At 39.6% G+C, this 25,353-nt stretch overlaps 1 protein-coding gene across 9 annotated transcripts in view; it reads right to left on the bottom strand.

Moving 5' to 3' along the window:
- LOC146523986 (teneurin-3) overlaps positions 1 to 25,353 on the bottom strand; it is a 192,381-nt gene that overhangs the window by 91,900 nt on the left and 75,128 nt on the right. The window contains exon 1 of one of the 9 annotated variants that reach the window (XM_085170631.1): positions 194 to 11,650. The exons of the other annotated variants lie outside the window; for them this stretch is intronic. Within the exon in view, the coding sequence (XP_085026757.1) occupies positions 194 to 221 (28 nt within the window). The 5' untranslated portion in view covers positions 222 to 11,650. Of the gene's footprint in view, positions 1 to 193; positions 11,651 to 25,353 lie in introns of those variants that run through there. 9 annotated transcript variants of the gene reach the window in all.

Here is a 25,353-nt window from a genome sequence, read left to right as displayed (position 1 = left end):
ATTTCACCAAAGTCTACAACAACTTTTAATCATCATCCCTGCTTCAAAAAATGCAGAGGGAATAATACACAAACTAAAACTTACATGTCAGCTCTGGAAATTTCACCCACTCACTTACAAGGTTGACCACTCTATCAGCTCCTTCATGTCTCATTAAACACTTGTTTGCTTGGAGGTGCATAAGTTTACTCACAGCTATTTTCTAGCCACTCCTCTTGCATGCATTCCTGGCTCTCACTGGGTACAATTGACAAGAAAGCAGCTTCAGAGATGCATATCTAAAGAGGCATTCTAACAAACAAATGCGAGGGTATAGTTCCTGCATGTGACATGTTTGCCAATGACACACCTCTAATGAGCTTTCTATAAGTATTTACATTGAGTGTTGGGTTAATTTTAGCATGCTAGCATTCTGGGGCAATGATAATATGTTAGTATTTAGCAGTTTTGGTGCTTTAAAAATAATTAGAATTAGGGCTGCACGATTAATCGTTAGAAAATCGCGATCTCGATTCATACTTATGTGCGATCTCATTTCCAAATGACAACGATTTTTTTTTTTTAAAAAAAGAGAGACGATTGTACCGCATTTTGATCCGGGACGTAATCTGCATGAAAACAAGCGCTCACTCTTCCTGCCCAAGGGCGGAGCCTTATACCACGTGATACAGAAGCTGTGCCGTGTGATGCTAAAATTAGCAGGGAAAAAACAACGGAGAGCACGTCAGGGATGACAAGAAAGTGACAGGAGAAAATCCGTCCCGGTCAACCACCCAAACATCAATAACGGGAACCTTATACAGCGCTTCCCTATACCCGTCGAACTTCCGCGGGCACAAAGAAATTACGGAGGCTATCACTTATCACCTGACCAAAGATATGGCTCCATCAACACTGTGCAAAACGAGGGATTTAGGAAAATGATCAACACCCTAGACAAACGCTACACAGTGCCGTCCCGCAACTATTTTTCTATTGTTGCACTACCTGCTCTATACACGCAGTGTCGAGCAACGGTGGAGACGGAATTTCAAACAGTACAACATTTTGCGGCAACGACAAAACGTGAGACATTTGTTGTTTTTATGTTTATTTATTGTTTTTATGTTCAGTCTCAACTGTTAGGAAGTTGATGTGCAGTTAATAAGTGCAATAAATATTTATACTGGAAAAGAAAATCGTGAGAGAATCGTGATCTCAATTCTAAGCCAAAAAATCGTGATTCTCATTTTATGCAAAATCGTGCAGCCCTAATTAGAATGCACATACACTGCTTGTTTGAGTCCATTAGAATACAAGTCAATCGTTCATACTGTTTATGCACTTTCTGCATGAATATTTATTTGATTGCAGTTAGACATTATTTGGGCAATTTTAGACCATGTTTACAAGTTAATAGCTTAGGTTAGCATGTTATCACGAAAATATAAAAATGGCATGTGTTTTAAATTTGATAGCAAAAACAAAAAATAAAAATATTATAAGGCAAATGAAATATAAAACAATTTATCTAATAGTTGTTGAGACAGCCTTGGTTGCAGGTTTTGGGTGAAACCAAAAACTATTAATGTCAAAACCTTTGTGGTATTAAATGAGAAAAGAGATGGCCACCACAGTCATGTTGCCATCCCCTAGGATCAAAAACAATTATATAAATGTTGTTCAACAGTTTCTGGAAAGCACTGGACTAGTAGAAACCAATGTAAGCATGACTACTTTGCAGAAAAAGCGTCACCATCCGAGTAAAAAGGTTCACATTGATGGAACAGAGTATGTGTTAAAAATAACGTCTATTATCGGTAAAAAACCTACTGCTTTTTTCCCCTTCTGTACTAAAAATAAATAAGAAGTAAGATGTAAATCTGATTTAATAATCCCAAAAATCCATTCTTCTTTTCTTTCCAGGTTCATTCATGTACATTTTGATGTAGTATAACAGAAGTCCCCATCATGACACAGTGTAAGAGTGTCTTTCTCTAAAAGGGCACGACTGAGGTTTGGCTGTGAATCTCTCAGCCTGCTTAAATCTCTCTAAGAGCATGCATCATAAAGCTGCTCTGTTTTTAAAAGCATGTGATAAATATTCTGAATATTTATGAAAATGAAAGAGACCAGGAAGAACAACGTCTTCATTCAGATGCACAGCAGACTGATAAATGTTTCTTACAGCTGACTGATTCATATATTAGAAATCCTCTCCGAAAAGGTCAGAAGTTCAGTTTCTGCAGCAGCTAAATCTTTTCGCTGTGCGAGTTGCTGAATTGTTTTATGCCTCCTTATTGTGACTCACTCTGGAAGAACATCAACTAAATGTTTGATATGAAAAATGTATACTTTACCGCAGCTAACAGCATAAGTGGAAAACATATCATTTAGACTAATGGTGGCAAACGCAATCATTGCCCTTTAACGGCTTTGATGAGTGTATGCTCACCCCTAAACCTAATGATACAACTTTTGACTGCAAAAAATGAAACCGCATCTGCAGCTTAAGGATCTTTTCCTAAACGATAATAGCTGTGATATATTTAGACAAGTTCACGCAGACACATATGTGTGATCTGTGTTTCTCAATGTGACAATGTGTGTGAGTGGGCAAATGATGTTAACACGGTGAGAGCAACGGAGCAACACTGAGCAGGTAGCAGTGGTGTGTCGACAGCATCCATGCTTCCCCGTGCACGCTCCCTATTTAGCCCCTTCATAACGACTCCGCAGAGCTGTGCATGTCTTCAGTTTGGTTCCTGTACTTGTAAACTATGCAATTTGCGTTTCATGCCACAGCAGGCATCAATTAGCACTTCTCTCACGCCTCTCCATCTGAACTGCATCAAATTTGGTTGTGTGCTGCTCGGAACATGATGTGAATTTGTCATGACTCAACTGAAAGGGAGGAAATGTTCAACGCTGGGGAGCTCGCTTATTGCTCACCTTGGGCTTTTAAATCAAGACTGAATAGCAGATATTGTGCTTCATGATTGCAGACTGAAAAGGTATTCATCACTATTGCTGAATTATGCGAGGGGGGGAAAAAAGAAACAAAATGAGTGTAAGGAAATAAAATACATTTTGTGTGGGATGCACCTGGATTTCTTTTAAATTGCACGGCACCAGAGTAAAGCAAACCTTTCTTGGACAGTTGTCACAGCACTGAAATTCAATAATTATCCTCGAATTGTTGCTGTTGTTAAAACTCTTTTGAAAAGGAAAATAAAATTTGGTGAAATCAGATACCTCCAAAGCCTATTGATAGACGGGGAAAACTGAGCAATAGTGATTTTTTTTTAGGTTTGTCAAATTTACTAAGTATGTTTTAGTAGCTAGTAACCAAAAGTGTCAAAGTAGGAAGCTGTAAGGAGATCTGAGTTGATATTTGGATGCACAAGATGGTAGCACTCATCAAAGTTATACGTCTCATCTTTAATAAACCACATTTACAGATTATGGTCTTTCTATAAATGTCTCATCTTTAACCATATCCCTATCATATAGTGCCTAAAGCTCTGAAAACAGTTGTGATGCTGTAAAATTGATGAAACTGAATCTATGGAGCAGCTCAGGTAAAAGACAGTTTTGGAATTGGTGTTGATGGGAAAATAAATTTCTCTCTGCAGTCCATTGTTTCTGTTGAAACATCAGCTTTAAACTGCGCCGGCCTGCCTCGCAACAGCTCATCCGGCAGAACGTGCATGACTGTGAAACGTCTCTGTGGTGGAAGACACAGATCGTCCTTCAGATTAGGCTTAATCATGTTTGCTTTGCCTCAATTAGATAAGGGAGGTGCGCCATCAACACACGAGCTTTCTCATGCCTCCTCCGACAGTCCCTGTGCTTTTCCTCCCGCTCACCAAATGGCAGCAGTAGGAGGCAAAGGATGGTCCACATTCACACCCGGCTGAATCATTTCACACTGGAATACATCCATCAGAATAAAGATCATAAAAGCCAAGACAAGACTGACAATGGAAACTGAGAAGTGAAATCTGAGAGAAACGGCAGTAGCAGCAACATATGCTTCAGTATGACCATAAGTTGTCAATCTATTAAAAATATAGCAGCTAGTTAATATTCTTGCAAGAAATAATATTGTATGATAATGCTGTATTCACTCTTGTTCAGACTGAAGTGCACTGTAGTGTATTGATACACTAGAAAGCGCATCGTTTACACCACAGTCTGGAGTCACTTGTTTTATATATCACGTTTCAACCATAATCCACAACGGACTGCTGCAAATTGCCGTTTGTCTCCTTTCTATTCAACTTGTTTGATCTCTGCAGCATATTATGATGCTATAGCATGACAGTAGAATCCATTCTAATGGAAAAAAAATCTCGTTCAAGAAGCATACTGCAGTTTGAAAAGGTTCAACAACATAGGCAGCAACTCAACATGCAGCGCTCATAGTCCAGAGATACACTTCACTGCCAATCCGTAACGCTGGACATCATCTGATAACACATTTAATCCCACAAGACGATCCTTTCTCACCGTCTGTGCAAAAATCATGTGAAGATGGGGCCGTTTAACATCACATTATGGTAATTTATCACGCAGAGTAAATTTTCAATTCAATAAATGAGGGAAAAAAAAAAAATCAGATCCAATCCCTGCTTGATTTAAAACCTCAACGTGTTCCAGATATGCACAAATAACGTCAGACAATGAATTTTGACCTCATGCTGATGTTTATTCAAGGCACTGTCAATAATGTAATCCCTATGATTTAGTTCAAAATCAAATCTGCCACATTCAGGTGAAGGCCTTTTTCCTCCTACATATTCATAGCAGCGATATTGACTAAATGTCTTGTCTGGCTAAATACACAATGGGAAGTGTGATACTAGAGGATCAGTTTGTGTGAATATAAGCACAAGAGAAATGCATACAGGAGATTCTGGGATTACCTCTCAAAGCTAATATGCTATCCCAATCTCTTCAGTCAGGTCTGGACATTTACTGTAGCAAATGTTTAAGCAGAGAAGATGATAACAGTGGACAAACTACCATTACTGCATGAATTAGAAAGAATCAGAAGCTTTCCAGCGATGCCTAGCGTCAAAAACAACAGCCTCTGCTCTCAAAACTTCATGCTGTAAATCATACTTGTAGTGAGTTCACCTGCGGCTACAGTAGCCCTCAGAGGTCAATAACTATGGCGAGGCACATTTACCCAGAGTCTTTGTGTTCCCGGAGTGACAATAGAATCTCATTGTCAGGTGTTTAGTCAGATAAGGTCGCACACCCGCAGGGATTAGCGTCTGCTTTTCATCAATGTAATGCTTTAAAAACAGGTTTAGCAAACGTGCGGTGGATCAACCAATTTAAATGCTAAACCTCTTTCTCTCTCACAAGATTGGGGCCAGGGGCTAAACACATACAGATAAACAAATCAACTTAGCTATAAAGACTTACAGCAAGGGAAACAAATGAATGACCCTCACACCTTTATTTGTAGACAGACTACTGGGGAAATGGTGATATAGCCCGCAAAGTGTTGTGGTGATACTTGCAGTGTCAAGTTCCTCAGTTGGATAGAGCCATCCTCAGGCACTGTATTCACAGCTAAACGTGCAAACGATGCTTCAGGACTTTGCAATAACAGCAGCGGGAGGTAATTCTTAAATGTCACTGCTTCTGGTTTAATATAACTCGGTTGTTGCTATGTATATGTACAGTAAATATATGCGACACCACTGCTCAGATGCTACGCGCAGCAGTAGTTGAATTAGAAACTGGCTGGATCATGCTGGGAAGTGACATTACTCTTTGAGAGCAGCATAATGATCACTATCAATCTCTTTATTGTCAAGTCACATTAGTGAAATATCAGGGAGGAGTACTGGACAGGGGAAGGAGACCGCCGAGAGACATCCTGTACCATGGCGGCATGGCAGTGCATTAATCACAGCGGCGGGACCCTCTCTGTGTCCAAGCTGAAAACTGTCAGGGTAAACACTTCGACCAATAGAGATGTTAGTGTAACACTGGGAGAATAGTCCTTGCTGGTGTCCCAACACATTGGCAGACAATGGCATCTTTTGCTTTTTAACACATAACTGTCACAGCTTTCTCATTTCAGATTCACATTTTTTCTCTTAGGCCATCTCAAAATGTCGCTTCTGCTATCGCCACTCATCTTTTTGAAGAAACACAGAGCCAGGCAGGGAGACAAAACGGTCATTATTTCATAATCAGCCAGGCTCAACAATGATTTCCTGCTGTAGATATTCAGCTCAGTCATACTGAATGTAATAACAAGCAGGAAAGATGCTGTATTTTAAAACTATAATAGCACATCTGACATGCACCATGAAACAGCTGGATGAACGCTTCGTGACTTTCAAAGCCTATATGGAGAGCAATCCCGGAGAACTCGCAACGATTTCATCCATTAACTCCATCAATCTGAGTTTGCTCCATCAATTTCAGTTAGTGTCGACTGTCTCTGGCACAGAGCTGCCACAAGTGCCCCGGCTAAAAGAAAAAAACAAGGAGGTGAAACTTTTTTTTTAAGTCTTTGCGTCTAGTATAGCAGCACACATGTCATAGTCAAGTGGTTTATAAAACCACCCTTTCCCAACTCCACTACTGCCATCTAAATAATGAATACTCTGCCACTTGCAGTAATCTTCCAGCAGCCATTCCCAGAAATAGAACAAAGTCAGACAGAGCACTCATTCCCTCCCTTTCGCTTTTCAAAACAAATACTGCTGATTCCTGAAAAACCCCTTCAAGACGCTACCACTCAAAACGTACAGCGTGTTAATGATGTGCAGCGCATTTGCAAACAACAAATTTCATGAACTTTCGTTGCAGTGATTTGACATTCTTGGCCACATCTAGGTCGTGACTTCAAAGTTTTGCTTAGTCTCCATTTGAAGGCAACATCAAAGCATGGGTAAGCCAATGATTTCAAAAGGCATCAAGAGCTAACCAGGAAGGTACAGTAACTGTGAAGGGCACCTTTGGGCTTCCTATGATGGATGATAAGAAAGAGAAAAGACAGAGAAGGGAGGGGAGATGCAGGGCGGGGAGAGGTAGGAGAAATGGGTGAAAAGAGAAATTACTGGGGAGAGAGGTGAGCTTATATGAAAAGTATCCTTAATTAGATGTAATGTTTGCCCTCTTCCACAAACTCCTTCATGTGGTGCCAGGGGAAAAAAAAAGAGACCAAAGCTGATGAGTCTGGGGAGAAATATCTGCCTAAGTGGCCTTTTATTAAGGGATAAAACGCTACTCTTTGCCTCTGTTCCCATCCACTGCCCTTGATTAGGAAAGAAGTGAAGGCGGATAATAGGAGGGGCCACGGATTTCTGACATGTCCTATTGTATCCAGATGTGACAACAGCCTGGCATTTGGCAGGTGAAACAACCTAACCTTTATCTGTCATCTTCACTTAAAAGCAGACGATTCCGTTGCAAGAATTTTAGAAAATATCAGTGTTTCTGTATAACATCATATCTAGCCTGAGGAATCCTCACAAAATCAATATTAAACACAACAACCACTTGTTGTAATCAATATTTTCACTACTCGTTCTCATTCCCGTTGGAAGTGCGTTGGCACAAAAGTCAGAAAAATTTAGTTCGAGTGGCAAAATATATTGACGCTCAAAATATCCCAATATCCCATGGCATCATTATGAAAATTAACACTTAAATCGGCTATGACAGTGAACCAGCAAATAGTGATGATCTAAATAGGTATTATGATTATGCTCCTTTTATCTAAAAATGTGTCTGACTTTGGCACTTGCAGCAGCCTTGATTGATCAAGTGACATGCTAATGAAAGCTCTGAGACTGAGAGAGATTAGATGGCTGCCAAGTTTTGACCCTGGATGTGAAAACATCACGGGTTACGGATGCTCTCATAAAGCTGCTAAATAGCTTATTTCACCTCCAGCTCTGGTAGCCACCCACTGGCATCACCATGTGGATAATGATACCCGTAAATGTCCACGGTAAACAGCTGACGAACTGTGGCTCCAGACTTTTCCCATCGCCATTACATGAAGTAAGGACCATCATTATCCTATGAATTCTGGTCACTACAGCAAGACAGACACAAATGTGCTCATAGGTGTTATGAACAACTCATTAGCACAGACTAGATGGTGGTGAAACTCAATAACAGCGTAACATGCAGAACCTTTATTATCCAGGAAAGTTGGCTGCACCCTGCCAAGTGTATAAGACTGGAGCAAACTCTGACTACACAGAATTTAAAAAGGTCAAATATGAAGATAAAGAATACCAAACACAAACAACACTTTCACAGGCAGTCAGAACCCTGTAGTTTGTGCCCACCTGTCAGCTCGACTCTACAATTTACACACGGGGGAGAACTATCTGCCTTTTTTTTGCCACCATGACATATTTTCTTGACACTGAAGAGTTTGCACTGCACAAATTCCTTACTTTCTTACTTTTTTTATTTTATACTGTACTTCTCACACTGCTGCAACTATGATACTCTTAGTATGACTCAAGACCAGAAGCTTAAATTGAATATTCATTTCATTGTTTAACAGCGAACATGCACATTTTATTCGTTGCACTCCATATAGTTAAAACCTCATTTGTGCTTACTAAAAACAGCCACGTCAAAACTTATAATGTAGTTTGATCATTTTAATATTAGTTATATAGTTTAATTACACAGTTTCTGCATTAAACTGAAAAAGGAACGCGTTTATTTTTAGATAACGTCACACATGGAAACACTGCAGCTTTCTTAAGAACAGAATTCAGTGTTTGCTCCAAATTTCAAGTCTGTAATTTCAAGTCGTCTATTGTGTTTCTATTATTGACACTGGCATTTAAACACCTACTGCATGTTAATTTTCAAATCCGTATGATCCATGAATGCAATTCCATCTGCCAGAACATTTATTTTCACTTCATTTTTCAGTCGTCGAATGCGAGCGGCGACGTGAGTTCAGCCTGGCTGTTTGTGACACAGTGAACAACAATCATCTAATCCAAAGTTTAGTTTTTCACCAGCACATTTCACCGCCGTTAATACCACAGTGTTCAAATTATTAGACACAGTAGTGACTCTTTATTTTCTTATTATTGTAAATGCTATATTAAATTGAACATTTAGGTTACTGCAATTAAATTTAAAAAAATTAATTAAAATTTCCCAACAGACACTGGCTAAAGCTTTCAGGTGTGCTGATTTCTCATCCACATTATTTGACTGAGTTTTAATTAAAAACAAGGGTTCACTCTCTCCCACATGACACCACTCTGAACAATTTCACACTCACATGCCTTCCAAAAACCTTATTAAGATCATTTTAGATGTGGAAATGAAGATAATGCACGGGACAAAAAAGCTTTGTCTCTTGAGGAATCAGGTCCAGGTGCTGTTCTAATTTTTAATTGATTAACCTACCTCACAATCTAACGAATCTATGTATATGCAGAGTGGACAGCTGTACTTTATATAGCATATATCCATTGGAATATGCATACTTTACTTTATTCCAGAGACGGAATGCTCAGGAATATAAGTTTCTGCATCATTTTGATTAAATACATGAGTCAGGTTTATTTTAGTTTTAGGTAAAAAAGGTAAACTCACTGTAATTCACTGACTAAATTCAGACTTTAGCAAATGTAAGTAAGTAAAAAGTTACAGTACGTTCTATTTACCATCTATTTTTTAGCGATTCTTAGTTTAACGTTTAAGGCAAGTGATGCTGTTTTCACCCTGGTTTTAAGGTGAACCACACATAAATTCAGAGATAGGCATGGAGAAATTGTGCGCTGTCCAAGAACAAAGTCCTCATTCAGATATTGCATAAATTAAACAACAGTTCATCCTTTCATTGCATAAATTATAGAACAGTTCATCTAGAAACCACGCCATAATGCACAACAGCCTTTGTTGGCTAAGGCTCTCACTGGCCCTGAGCGTCCTGACGTGTGTTTGCCAGTAAGACTAAGAGGAGAACGAGACTGGCAGAGCTGACTGGTGAAACATGAGATAAGAAAATTAAAACAAAATTGCTCAGACCTCACTGTTGATGCAAGTGCCGAGCAGCTGTCGTCCACTGAGAACAACCGTGAATCAAAAGCAAGCCTGCAGGAAGTACTGATAGTCCATCCGTGCACTATTATTTGATACTGAAGTTATCGTTCGTATTCTGAAAGCACATGCATGCTGCCGTTCAAACTTCACCCCTTTTTTAGCATTTCCGACTCGGCGTGTGCAGAGGTAAATTTTCCATTTTCTCCAGAGACACTTCTCCACTCTTTCAATGTAATTACCACTGACATATATTAAGATGGCTGTATCACAATATACCAACCTCCTCAGCACCATGTCCACCCCCTCAATTACTCCAACACACAGCTGCACAGGCAAATAGGACCGAAATCCAGCTATAGCAAAAACAACATCACCAAGAGACTGCTGCTTCGAAATTACAAACCTAATGAATGTTAAGATAAGCACGAAAAAAAAAAAAAGGATGCAAGTAATTATTTTTCACTCATTCCAGCAGCTAAAAAATATATATGCATTCACCTTCCTCCAGAACTCACCTCATGGCCCAGAGAATAATTCATAGTGATGCCTCATAAGATGCATTGCCCGCAGAGGAAAGCCTCATTGCATTTACCTGCTCACATTTCCCTGTCACCTGTAAATGTATGTGGGACTGCCACTGTATGACCCTTTGCAGTACTCAGACTTATTCCTCTGTTGATGCATCTGCTCTGCTTACATTGGCTACCACTCGCTACACACCAATTACTCTTTGTCTTTGTAGCTATTGGTCTGCTAAGCACTTCAATCCATCTCTGTCTCCGAGGCCATGACGTCAACCCAAAATGATTAATCAAAGGCAAGTCAACACCCAAAAAGCAACACCTATGTCCCCTGTTTGCGTACATTACCCATAATACTTCATGGGTATCATGTGAACACGGGATGGGAAAAGAATTACGAGACCAGCGGTTTCTTTCAAAGCATATGATATCTAATTGTTCTTACACTGTTTATAAAGCTCAGGGCGATATTTTCTCATATTGCATTTCATACGATATTATGGTTCCATTTCCCCCATTTCTTGCACATAATAAAGTGCTCGCACTAATGACTTGAGAGAAACAATAATCCCTTTACCACATGTGCTCATGCGAAAGAGCAATGCACCACAAAAATGCTTCCAGGTTACCAAGAAGCAACCTGAACCTGCTGAATGCGCCTTATCTCATTCTATAGTGCAAATATTTCCAAGCCTGTGGACATGATTTTTACCAGAGTGCTATCATCAATTTACACGTGTTAGGCTGCAGTACCATTTTAAACACACGCCACCCCCACATGAAAAAGATCTATGAGGGGATTGGGAAAAAAAAGAAGAATACAATAGGCTGTAGATTACTACAGTAACAATAAGGCCCATCCAAAGAAAAGATCTGCTTCTGCACAGCCCTTGCAATGCATTAAACATTATTTTGCCACATCCAAGTTGTTGACAGATGGAATTCATGTTCAACTCTAGATTTGTCAGCACAGATGTCCAGGAACAAACAGCAATAATGAAATACAGTAAAAAGAAACAGAAATGCAGAACAGATTCGATTTTGGATTATTTGAATATGTTTATTCCAATAAAAAGAACTTGCTGTGTTACCTTGAAGAATCTCTGTAGCAATTTCCCACTGAGGCTTTACTGTATCAAGGTCCACTTCTCAGGATGCGATGATGCTGCTTGTATTGGATTTACAAACGCTCTGGATCTCCTCCTCTTCCCACTGCTGCTAAGCGAGCCACACACTGCACGAGAACACTATCACACTGACACATGGATGGCACTCAAGCGATGTCAAAAGGGTTAAAACCTAGTGGACCGGAAAGTCACACCAGCATCGTTCTAGTTGCCAGCCACCGCTGCCGCACTCTCCAGCAGCTCTTCACCACCTCCCCCTTCTCTTTTCCTTTTTTTTTTTTTTTTAAAACTCAACCTATCTCACGGGCTTCTCCCCCTCCTTATGCGAGATGGTAGACGAGAGCGCTGGGCGATTTGCACCACTCTATCATGGATCGTGTTACGCTGTCTGGCTGTAGCGGCGGTCACAGACGATAGGCTGAGGAGCTTTGCGTGTGTGTTTACCCCTCCGAAGAAACAGCGGCATGAGAGAAGAGGGAGGGAGAGGTGGGATACCACCCTAAAACAAAAAAAAGAAAAAAAAAAGAAAGGAAAAAAATGGAGCGGTTTCCAGAAAAGATTATCGTGCTAAGTGACAGGCTTTGACAGAAAACCTGGATGTGAATTCATGAGGGAGAGTGTCGCTGAGGTACTGCATGCAGACCTTAAAGTGCCACTTTTAAATGGCTCTCTTTCACTTTGACATCATTTGGTTATCACATTCTAAAACGAGCTATGATTCATCTTTGCTTTGCTGACCTACATATTGGATATCCTTTGTCTGGCATATTAATTTATTCTTTTATGATATCTTAAGCTTAATTATAGCATATACAGTGGTATAACTGTGATCCTTACAGCTGCAGACAGGAGCAACAGCCGCATTTGCCATTGGAAATGTTCATATTATGTGCTCTGAAATTTGTAGTTTAGAACACTGACAACCAAAAATAATTCATTAATGCCACACTTTTATATGATCTGTCAACACAGGGATGAGGAGCCGTCTTGTTTAGACCTATTCCTATTCATTATGTTACCAGGGATGTTTGTTTACTTTTGACAGCCTTTTGAAAAAGAAATCTATGTTTGTTCTGATAGAAGACATACTTTCAAAAACTGTACTAATCAAAAGAAAACAGTTTATTTCCATAGTCCACTGTGAACTGGAAATGGCTTTGTTCTAATTAACTTTTTTAAGTTGTTTTCTTCAAATGTAATCTAACAAAGCGAACTGTAAACCCAAGTAAACACATCACTATGTTCATTTGATAGACGTTGCTATATTTATTGTCGTTGTGTTGTACTGCTAATTTTATACGATTTTCTGTTTTTGCACTTGAGTTGATTAGCATCCTGGTTTTGATTTGATTTGCTCCTGCAAATTACACAAATCTATAGTGATTTATATAAGATAAGATACAACAGAAGAAAACAGAATAGAATAGAATAATATATACAATAGAATAAAATAGAAAGACAAATGCTACAGGGCTCGCAAAATCGCTAGTCTGATGTCCCGGGGCTAGCGGTTTTTCCAGTGGGGCTACCAAAATCTATCTCTGCCCTGCCCGTCGGCTATAGTAGGAAGGAAAAATCTATGTCAATGCTTTTGCATTCTTTCGGAAATGTAGCTGGGTAATTATGTCATTGGCATCGGTGAGCCACTGCCAATATGTGACATATTGAAATCGCGTTTGAATTTGCGCTTGTTTTTTGCTTTCACTTTGCAATCGCGCGAACTGTGTATAGAGAGCGACAGCACTGATTGGTGAGCAGAGATAACGCGTTACTGTAATCCGATTACTTTTTCAAGTAACGAGTAAAGTAAGGGATTACTATTGCAAAAATGGTAATTAGATTACCGTTACTTTCCCATAGGAACGCTGAGTTACTGCGTTACTAAAACCGTGATTTTTTTGCGAGAATGTCTCATGACAGTGATGTAAGCAAGTGCAACGTTAGTGACAACAGCTGTGTGCAGATCAACAATGGATAATATATCGAGTGCGGGAGAGAGTATGAGCGTGCAGCGTTTAAAGCGTGGAAGTACTGACCTCATTTTAAGTTTGATTCCATAAAAAGTGACAAAAACATTAGCGTCCATTAGCATTGTGCGTGGGAAGAAAACTTATTTTTACAGCGAAAAAAACCCCTAAACTTCCAAGCAAGCACCGAGTGCACTACGATGTAATGGGAAACTCACAGCTAAACTGCCGTATCCTTCCACTGACCGCTGCAGCACACCTGCACCAGGGTAAACCTCCGCCTACCCTACTCCTGCTTTACAGGTGAAATTAGACCAACAAGACCGCTAGTCTTTGACTTTATTTATTTTCTGCTGTGTTTTACTTGCATCTATTTGAAAGAGTGAGTGTAAACACACACACACACACACACACACATACATATATATATATATATATATATATATATATATAATTTTTTTTTTATGTGCAGAATGTGCAGAAAATGGGTTTAAATATTAAACAAATTTCTTCCAGTCAGAGAATGTTGCATATAATTAAATTTTTGCTTGATGCATAAAGTTAAAGTTAAGATTAAAACTAATAAAACAAGTTTTAAAAAGGGACTTTTCCATTTGATTACATTTTGTATGATGGATTATGTAGAAAAAGTAGAATCGGGCTGAAAGATCTATCGCTTTATCACCTATTCAGGTTGTAAATTGTGTTTTTAAAAAGTAACTAAGTAACTAAGTAATTAATTACCTTTGAAAATAAGTAATCAGTAAAGTAACGGGATTACTTTTTTGGGGAAGTAATCAGTAATTAGTTACTGATTACTTTTTTCAAGTAACTTGACCAACACTGTTGGTGAGTGACGACAATTTGCGCACCAATTCCTCTGACGTCGTCTTATCAATCGTTAGCTTACTATGCAAACATGACAAGTGAAATCTCCCGCAGCTTAAACATGTGAGAGGTTGATCGTGCAGAGAATCGCTGAGCGTTATGTGAGTGTCTGTGTAAAAGCAGCAGGATATATATTTTAGTTCTGCTGAGCCAAATAAGACAGGTCAGGGTGAAGAAGTGACAGCCAAAGAAAAGCTTACCACAAAACGGAAAAGTTATGACAAATCAGACTATAAGGCAAAAAGAAAGTGCAGCTTTATGGTTTCATGGACAAAAGAATTTCTGTGGCTGCAATATGACGAGCTAAATAACCAGGGGTGCACAAGTGGTCCGCAGGTGCGCATTTGCTGTCAAAATAAAAAACGTGCACAAGATAAGAAGTTGCAACGCGTGTTTGCGTACATAAGATTTTCTGGAGGAGGACAGACATTTGTTTAGAACTCTTAAAGATGTCGAAGAAGCTCCTTTAAGCAATTACTGTGATGTTCCTCCACCTCCAAAGAAATGTCAGAAGGAGTCCGAACCACAAAAGAAGTGCGTATTCTCGGAAAAGTGGTTGCAGGAGGTGATTACGCGCGTTGCAACTTCTTATCTGGTGCGCGTCTTTTATTTTGCACCCGTGTTAATAACATAATCTTCTGCAGGGTGTGTTGTTGGTTTTCCCTCGATTTCTGAGTCGACAAGCACCTTTGTTACTGGGACCAGTAATTTTAAGAAAGGTCCCCATTAGAACCCATGAGAAATGCAAGAAATGCATTATTGCTCAGTCTGCAATATCTTTCCCAGAACAAACACCAATTGCAAATAACATACTAAAAATAAACCTGAAAAATCTGTTTAGAACAGCGTACTATGTTGCAAAGAGTGAACTACCACTGCCACAATTTAGCAGTCTTTGCAAACTTCAAAACGCAAATGGCCTCTAAAAGTCATTGTGGTTTTGGAACCTATGTATGAACTGTATCTGTTTGACGTTGAAGGGGCGTATTAAATTTAAGCCCTGATGGTATAAAACATCTGCTTATGCTTTGATAGTTGAAGATCAATTGCTGTCTGCGTACGGCGGTGATCTTCCCACGCCCTTAACACCTCGATCTTGGTTCCACTTGCCTCTTACCCGTGACTTCAGTGGAAATTTCAAATTCAGGATCTGACACAGACTGATTCATGTCCTACACAGTTCTTACAAGTTCATAGAAATTTCTGTTCAATTAGAACCAAGTATTTGAGTTGATGATTGTAATTTTTATACAATGTTGTAATTTGTGTTTCAACAATTTTTTGATTAATGTTTTGTTTCCGTTACAATATTATAATATACAATATTGTAAAGGAAACAAAACAGGAAACAAAACATCAATCAAAAAAATTGCTCTCTTTTTTATTCGGGCTACTTAAATTTATTTTGGGCTACCAAAAACTGAAGAGTTACCAGGGATTTAGAAATTTTGCGAGCCCTGTGCTATATACAACTGAGCAAGAAAATATAAAAGTACAACTTCATCAGAAGAAGAATTGTAAAAGAATTGCACATAATATCATAATATCATATTTCCAGCCGTGCCTATTTCGTCAAACTCTGCCCCCTATTAGGAATTTAGGAAATTGTCTCGACATCGTTTATCTAAAGCCTCACACATTTCTCAGTTTTAAATTTTATCCAAAGCCAACTAACATCTAGAAGAGAGATGCTATAGACGCTAAGTTTAGTTTAAAAATCTAGAAATAATATCAACAGACAAGATAAGAATGAATTCTATGGTCAGCTTTACTCGACTTTGCTTCCTGGTGATAACAATACCTAGTCAGGTATTCCAGCTATTCAGTGTTACACTTCAAAGTTGTTGAGGCAACAAGAGGAAGACAAGCTGAAAAAAAGAATGCCAACGTGTGCAAAGGCCAAGATAATATCAGTCGTAGTCAATTGTATGTCTCAAGTTCTAAAAACCTCTATTTCCAATGATAGAAGGTGTCTTTCCTTAGACCCTTGTTAGCTTCAGAAACTTCACAACTTCAGCTCATAACAGGCTTTGTGTTTGCTCTAACGCCCACAGTAGAACAGCCTGCCTGCCATCATTAGGGTTATTTCTTAAAACACTGGAAAGATCTTTGAGAGCTATAGATAAAATCTGTGAGTGCCCATGTAATTACAGTGTATGTGGATCAATAAATGGTTTAATACAGTATTGGCTTTGAAGATATCCTTAACACAATCTGCAAAAAAACAAAAAAACAGCCTTTCTTTCATTTGAAACATCAGACAATAGTGACCTTTAAAGCTAAAGTAAAATGCCAGTAAATTGTCAAATTCATTATTATGTGTTCAGATACTAAAATGTGAAGATTTTATATAAAGTCATGTGTTTTAGGCTCAAAGGTGTGGGCTTGCTGGTGAATGCAATCCAGGGGTCACCTTATTCAGCATGTGGTTGCAGTAAAACACACGGTGGAATCAGCTGTTTCCTTTTTTGGGCTATTACATTTTTTTCACTAAACAGTATTAGTATCCACTTTAATATATAGGCACTGCTTGCAAAACAGTGTCTGAAATAGAAACTATAGTCATCATATTTACATAAAGGTTCAATTCTTATCACATATGCAAGAGATTATGCTAGATTTAAAACCATGAGATTATTTTTCAACCTTCCCCTGCCTCCATGTACCCACGTTTTTCTTTTTTTTTTTATCATAGCCTGTATGAGATGGATGCAGCTACTGGTTTATGAAGTTCCATTTGATGGCTCATCTCAGCTTTTGGATGTCTCCAACTTAGTTTTTTACATTTTTGGATGAAACAAAAGACACCGTTCACGTGGTTACAACGCATCCCACCCAAAATCACACCATGTTTCTCTCTACATGGGAACATAAATTACAAAATAAAAATCATGTTGCATTACATAGCAATTTAATTTAAAAACATAAACTTATCAGAAAAGTGGTTATAGATAAATTAAGCAGTGGGGTTTTTTTTGTAAGCAGATAAGTTGCCCCCTGTTGAACAGCGAGAAGAGTGCATCTTTAAAGCACTTGGACTTGCATTCAGATCAAAAAAGCCATTTACCTTTTGTAAAAGGGTCTGTGGCCTTTCCAATTCTACTTGCCCTCCCTCCTGTATATGTATCTGTTTTTAATACCAAAGCCTCTGTTTTAAATCTCTATAAAACATAACTAAATAATGTGCAATGCATTTGTAAAAAATGCTGTTGACTTTTCTACTTAGAAAACTACTTCTTCTGATAGGAGTTAATAGGTCGCACAGTGCTGAAGTGCATCATATCTTCTTGCACAATCAATTTGTCATTTCATTTTTTTTTTTTAATTATCATGTGGACGCAGCCGTCTGTAATAATCCACTTTAATGATCAACAACTAAAACAGCAAAGAACTGATAAGACTTCTTTGAAGGTGGACATCAAACGTGATGCCTCTGGGGTTGAGAACAAGGGAGAGCTTATTTGACATTTTCCCAGTGCAACCACACATTGACTCAAAGAATTTGGTCACGCCTGTGGGCTCAAGTAGGGAAATCTGTTTGGAGTTTGGTCTCCAGCTCTAGTAATCAACGAGTGCCCCAGTTCAGTACGGCTTGAGTGAAATTCATATTGAGTGGCCCATATTATATTCATCCTTCATCCTGAAGAAAAGGTATTTGAGACCTAGTGTAGGACAGACTATTTTAGGAAGGAAACATTTTTACATTAGTCACTTTAGAATACCTTGGATGTGATGTCAATTTCCATTCTTTGGGGAATAACAAACCTCATTATAATTCCCACAGGATATGTTTTAGGCGGAGGGTAGAATTAAAACTAGACACAGTCACGTGGGTGAGTTAAAGCCTTATCCCACTGCGAGAAAAATGTTCAATTATCAGATTGAACGTCTATTTTTAAAGATAGCCCACAATACAACCAATACACTGTGTAATATTTGTTTTACCGCGTTGCTGGTAATGGCCAAAAGAACACGAGGGTTCGTTTGGACAAGAAATAAATATCAGTCTGTTCGAATACCTACCTTTTTTGACACTCAGCCATCAACATTTATCCTCCTGCTGTCAAAGCAAGTTGACCCTAAAAGCCCCCCTTGATACCAAACCATCTCCAGCCAAGCAGCTCATTTCCACTACAGCACCATGTGCAAACAAAAGGGGGCAGGAGAAGCAGCGGGGGAAAAAGCAGTCACACAAAGATGCTGCAGTAAATTTTACCCAAGTAAACAATATGGGAAACGGGCCAGGATTTTCTTCACATAATATGCTTAATTCTGCAGCTTAAGGGGGAAAACGGACTCTTATTTCTACTAAAGAGCTGGTGCTAAATGGCGGCTATTCAGCCCAGTTTCAATTTTGACATGCTAAAGCTGTCTGAGGTACTCAGTTACTGGGGAGTGGGATGTGGGCGGGGGTGGTAGATCTCTTTGCTCTCCTAGAGCACTATGGTTTCAGTCCAGCTGGCCTTTAGAATATGGATTATGTGGTGCCGTGGCCTGGCTCTCGCTCCATGGGGGGCTGGACAGGGTGCCCAGCTTCAGCGGACTCCCCACCGGGACCCCTGGGTGAGAGGACGCTGAAAGCCCTCTCGGTTCTCAAGGCTGGATCGTTGAGAACGTGGCAGTTGCTTCCCACACCGGCACCATACGTCAGTGTGACAGAAAACTCGAAGAAAAGAAAAGAAAAAGAAGAAGAAAAAAAATGACAGTGAAAAGGAAGATGGCGGGGAGAATGATGGGGGAGGGTGACTGGAGTGAGAAACATCGAGGAAGAAGCAGAAGCCACAACTGTTATTGTGGCAGAACTGCGACACTGCATTACTGCCAATCACAGTGCCTGCTCTGCGAGGAGAAAAAAGGGGTGGAGAAAAAATAGAAGAAGAACCTTGGGAGTGCAGTGCAGTAGATTTACCTTTCAAAAAAGTCTGGGGCGATAATAAGTATCCAAATGACAGCTCTGTGCCACTGCATCCCAACTAAAGTTAACCAGAGGTCCTAATGTCGAGTGCCAGCAGCAGACACAAAGGTCTGAACAGTGGGGCGCCAAGGCAGCTAGCACAGCATGGCTAAATGGGGCAGGTGATTTCCCATCTCCTCCACTGCCCTCAAGGCACAGCCAATCACTGCTGGGGAAAAGTGCCGCACCAGCCTTCAAGCTAGGAAGCCAGTGAGTGGAAGGGCTAGAGAGGGAGCTGGAGTCTATCTGGGACCATGCATTATTCACATGCATTGCTACGGCACTAAGACCTCCACAAAGGAAAGGCCTCAGGTTCCATCAGTGCCGACTTGTTTCCAATCTATTATTGATGGCAACACTACACCATATACTTTTCCCTGATTTACTGGATTCTATCATTGTTTCTATAATAAAGGCTATTTCCAGTAAAGTCAGAACAAATGAGCACAATATTTCCAAGCATGGTGCCAGTGGGTGCTTCTAGTCACCGGGACCTTTCAGAATTGGCTTTAATTACACAAATCATGCTCAGTGTTATACCATTACAAAAAAACGAAAGAGCTTTCGCATTGAAATGGGGAATGCACTCGCCCTAATATACACAGCAAAACCTGAAACATTTGTGTGAATCATCAATCATGTCAAGGTAGGTTACCATGCAAAATTAATTTCAGCATGGAGACCTCCAGTTAGACCTAAGTGAAATAAATGAGGTATCCAATTACCACATTATGATCACATGCAGCCGCTATTAAAAAAACAAAACATGTACCGACAAAGTCAGTATTGAGTGGGGAATTCAAGCTCCCGAACTTTTTTTGTTTATAAATTCTTTATTACTTTAAGTTTGCGACTGTTTCTGAGCCTGCTTGCACAATGCTGTCAGCTATTTTTGCATTGTTAGACAGCAAGGGACGCAGACTGAAAAGGCACAATGCAGACAGTGTTATAAGTATTTAACTACTGGGTGACAGAAAATATTCATTCCAATTAACACTTGTCATATTATAAAATGGGTCAAGAACTTTTAAAGGACTATTTTGATGCTGAGATATTCTAGTAAGCAGAGATGAAATGGCACACAGTTTGTGTATTTTATTCTTGCATTGTATCAAAAAGCTAAATTATCCTTTATATGAAGATTTTACCAGAATATGTTAAAAAAGCTTCGGCCCTTTAATTCAGAGGCCGTGCACATTATTACCATGCACACATCAAAGATTTCCCCTAAATCTCTGCAGGAAACACAATCAATCTGCTCAGTATGCGAGGCTAGGACAGCAGGCCATCTCTCCCTTTGAGGATGTCGACGCATTTGACCGATGTGCAGTCGATCCTCCAGATTGTGGCTAATCATCATTACCGACTGCTGAAACAATGACTTTCCTTCAGCCCACTCAGCTTCAAGAAGGACACAAGGGACCTGCCAGTTTTTCTTATGGTGGCTTAACACTTAAGTTGGGATTTAAGGAATTAGGGCAGACTTGGACACAACAAAATGTGCACTCTGATCATCCAACCAAGTCATCAACTATGGCCTGGCTCCCACTGCAAAATCTGCCTCATGAATTACACAAAATTCAACAGATACCGTATTTTTTGGGGGAAAGTGTAACAGTGCTGCAGATTCAGTTGAGGGAGTTTTATTTTGAACATTGTAGCCTGAAAACAAATGATGACTGCTGCATATCCCTAACTGGAAAAAAAAAAGTATAAGACAATGGGAGGAAAATGAGGACAGATGCATAGAAGGCAGGAGTAGGGGAATTCTCTAAAACGAACAGTGGATTATGAAAAATGACTTCTTCCTTACAATGCTTAAAGGTTAGGTCTCTATTACACAGAGAGCAAAATGTCAGCAGTATCCCCTGAAAGAGTGGACTGTGATATTAATGGAGAGTCCAGGGAATGGGCTTCCCCTGACTGAGTCTCCCCTCTACTAGACACATTATTCATGTAGTTGTCAGCCCACACCTGGTGCATATAACACTAACATCTACAAACTAAATGATGGAAAGAATATAGCCCACCCTGGTAGGCAGCCAGTGGTGAAATGAATGTTGTTCATAAAGTATAATGGAGAGTAAAAGTACTGCTGCTAGATAATCTAAGGGCTCTTCACCCGCACAACTGAAGTTGTCGCCCAGGACATATTAGCATAATGTTCAATTTCGTAGCTAATACTATACTTTCATTTGGCACTTAGCTACCTCTGAGACTTGCATGGATGGGCAGAATTAAGCACAGGGTCTGTGGCAAAGCTACCCTCAAGAACTGTAGGCAGGCACCACACGCAATGGAGATAGCGCTTCATCTCCAGCGAATGCTGTAACAGCCTTGGAACTGAGTCACCACCCAAAATAAACTGCGGTATGAAATATTAAAGGAGGAAACGAGTTATCATTTGTTTGAACTCCTATGTACATTTTTTTCTTTATCTCTGGTCCTGACCGCAGAAGCCCTTATCAAATTCCTCAAAGCAATTATCAAAGCATTTTCCGTGTAATCTAACCACATAACATTACTTAGGACCTAAATGATAAAAAACTGTTGCGTTCTGTGGAAATGTGATAGACCCAGACAGAATGACACGATGATTTAATGTTACACGGCGAGTCATCAGTCACACAGCCACCACTTTATCTAAGATGCAAAATGGCTTCTGCATGAGGCACACTGTGGCACTGGATTATTTGTGAGTAATATTCTTTTGCCATGGTAAATATATTGTGTCATGCAGCAGAGGGTGGAAGAAAAATTCGCTCTCAAGCTGTTTTAATGAAGTCCCAAATGTCATCCTCATACTTCTTTCAAGAGCAAACTCCAAGAAACTCCTCTTGAAGCCTGACTGTCCCTCAGTGCATTTTCGAGTGATTTGAAAACAAGTCGCTATTGTGAAAGGCAGTCTAAGAAGCACAAGAAAAAACAACAACTGCTCCACAGAAAAGAGTAAGAGATGGGCAGTAAACTGGTGGTTTGGACTATTACAACCTTTATGACCGAAGACAATGGATGAATTGTGGAGGCGGCAGCGTGCTGTGATTAGGGATGTCTAGAAATCTCTTTCATCATACAAAACGAGTTAAATGATAGAACGGTTTTGCCAATCCTGTGCCAAAAATTACTTTAATAATCACCATTTTACGATTCATTTGAAATGACCCATTACTGCTACATCTTTACAAAAAGACGACAAGAACAAGGGATTTCAGCGTAACATTCGAGAGAAAAATGTCAGTGTAATTTAGTGATTTTAGTAAGTGGAAGGGAAGCGCGTCAGAAGCCGAGTTTGAATTAGAACTAACACATTTTTTCTCAACAATACGGAGGAGAAGAGGAGGGTGGACAGCCAATTACTGGAATACTGTGTGTGTCATTTTGACACCACGCTTCGGTTTCTTCGCCAATGTATTAAATGTACCAGACATAAAGGCTACGCTGCAGTAATGATTGAAAGACTGAGCATTTTCGCATAAACAAACTAATACGGTGTCACTGTTTATTTTGACAACTTGTGTCATCCTGCATTTAGTCACTGTTTGTACTGTGCAGTTTAAAATTAAGCTGAAACAACCCACTAATGTGAAAGGAGGTTTCATCTATGTTAGGATGTTATTCCACTTGACTAAGCATTTTTCGGTTGAAGTGTTTCTTCAATATTTCAAGGTGCTTTTTTCTATGAGTTGAAAAAAAAGTTAATAAAAAACAAGTGGCAGTATCAGTTTGACTTGTTTAATCTGCACTGGGCAACTTTGCATGTTGGCAGCTCCGAATGGCAATTACTGCAAACTGGACACAAAAATCATGTAAATGAATTGTAAACAGTAAGTTCAAGTTTGCCAATTTGGCCCGTCTACCAAAAGTGTGGGCGATGTGACAATTTTAGATCACGGGTGATCTCAATTTGGCATACGATCGCTTTTTCAGAGAAATCGTATCGATTATATCATTGAAAGGTGCTATATAGTGTTTAGGTAAATTTTTTCAAAATGTTTGTTCTGATGTCATTCAACTGTTTTTCCAATGAGGCTCTCAGCCCATGGAGAACCTCCAAGCTCAGTGTTTTAGACAATGGCTCATGCCATTGCATGCTAGGGCCGCTCTTGACAGATGCAGTCAAAGCACTGTCCTCAGACCTAGAAGGTCCTGAGTCCAATCCCACCATCAGGCTAGCGTCTCTGTGGAGTTTGCATGTTCTCCCCGTGTTAGCATGGGTTCTCTCCAACCTCCTCCCACCAAAGACATACAATTACAGGGTTTTGGTTAACTGGTGATTCTAAATTGTCCATAGGTGTGAATGTGAGTGCGAATGGTTGTCTGTCTCAATGATTTAGTCCTGCGAGAGACTGGCGATATGTACAGGGTGTACCCTGCTAAGACATCTGGGATAGGCTCCACCCCCCTGTAACCCTAAATTGGATAAGTGGAAGAGAATGGATGGATGGATGGATATACATAACAGCTCTATTTAAACAATATTTCTAGATGATTTCTATAGTGTTAGTTGCATTGTGTTTGGGTCAGTATACATAAACAGTAGGGGTGCAACGATACTCGTATCGATATTGAACCGTTCGATACAGTGCTTTCGGCTCGGTACGCATATGTATCGAACAATACAAAATTTTTAATTTATTTGATCAACTTTTCTTCTGACGATGCTGTCTGTGTTGAGAGCTCAGTGGATCTGCGTTCGACTACTCCGCCTAGGCTGCACTGTCGAGTGCAGATCCACTGAGCGCAGCGGAAGCTAGCAAGACAGAAGCTAAGCTCGTTGCAACATGGCAAATTGAACCTCCCCCACCCTCATTCAGATCTGGCCTTTGGAACTATTTTGGTCTTCATGTGAAGTATGACCCTGAAGGTAAGCACGTCATGGACAAAAGTAAAACAGGATGTCGGATGTGCCACGCAATGCTCAATTACATTGGTGGGAACTACTGCGTTAGCTTTAACGTGTTGACGTCGTCCAGCCCCACGCACAGGGGCGATCCGCGGTAGCTCGTTAACGGAGATTTGCCATGTTGTGGCGTTAACGTGATTTCAGATTAACGCTGACAGCACTAGTGGGAACACAACGAATATGACTGCACATTTAACCAACATCATCCTAGTGCAAAGACAAGTGGAAGCAGACAAAAACAACAAGCACGCATGCTACAAACTTTACCCGAGTCATTTAGACAGCCGTTAGCACATGATTCTCCTTATGGGGACCTGATATGTTTAATATGCTGCTGAGAATATAGCCCAGAAGAAGCGTATAGTATAGCTTTTATTTTGGAAAGAGCCATTTCTCTGTAATAAACTCTCTTTTCCAAAGATGAGTGATTTCTCCATCAGATAGATTTATTATTTTATCTCTTTGTTGTTTCAGCAACATTAAATTTAAAAACTGTACGTTTGAGTTCAAATATATATTTATTATTTTAATAAATGACAAATTAAAAAAGCATGAACATTTTTTTGTATTGAAAAAATATCGAACCGTGACACCAAAGTATCGAACCGAACCGAACCGTGAATTTTGTGTATCGTTGCACCCCTAATAAACAGCATATATAATAGTATATATATAACATAACTAACTAACTTCACAGTTAGTATGAAGTTAAATTCACTCATCTTAAAATTTTTGAACAGATCACGAAAGCAATCTTTTAGGGTTTTTGCTAAATTGAAAGTATTTCCTCCCTTGGTCTGAAAGCACGAGGACATCATTGGCACATTGCCTTTGCAGATTACTTATCAATTCAATTCAGTGTACTTTATATATAGCTCCAAATCACAATAACAGTTGCCTCAAGGTGCTTTATAGTGTAAGGTAAAGACCCTAGAATAACGCAGGAAAA

This window comes from Neolamprologus multifasciatus, chromosome 2 (assembly GCF_963576455.1).
Source record: "Neolamprologus multifasciatus chromosome 2, fNeoMul1.2, whole genome shotgun sequence".
NCBI classification, from domain to species: domain Eukaryota; kingdom Metazoa; phylum Chordata; class Actinopteri; order Cichliformes; family Cichlidae; genus Neolamprologus; species Neolamprologus multifasciatus.
The sequence above is the reverse complement of the archived record's forward strand: the minus strand, read 5'-3'. Positions and strand labels throughout refer to the sequence as shown.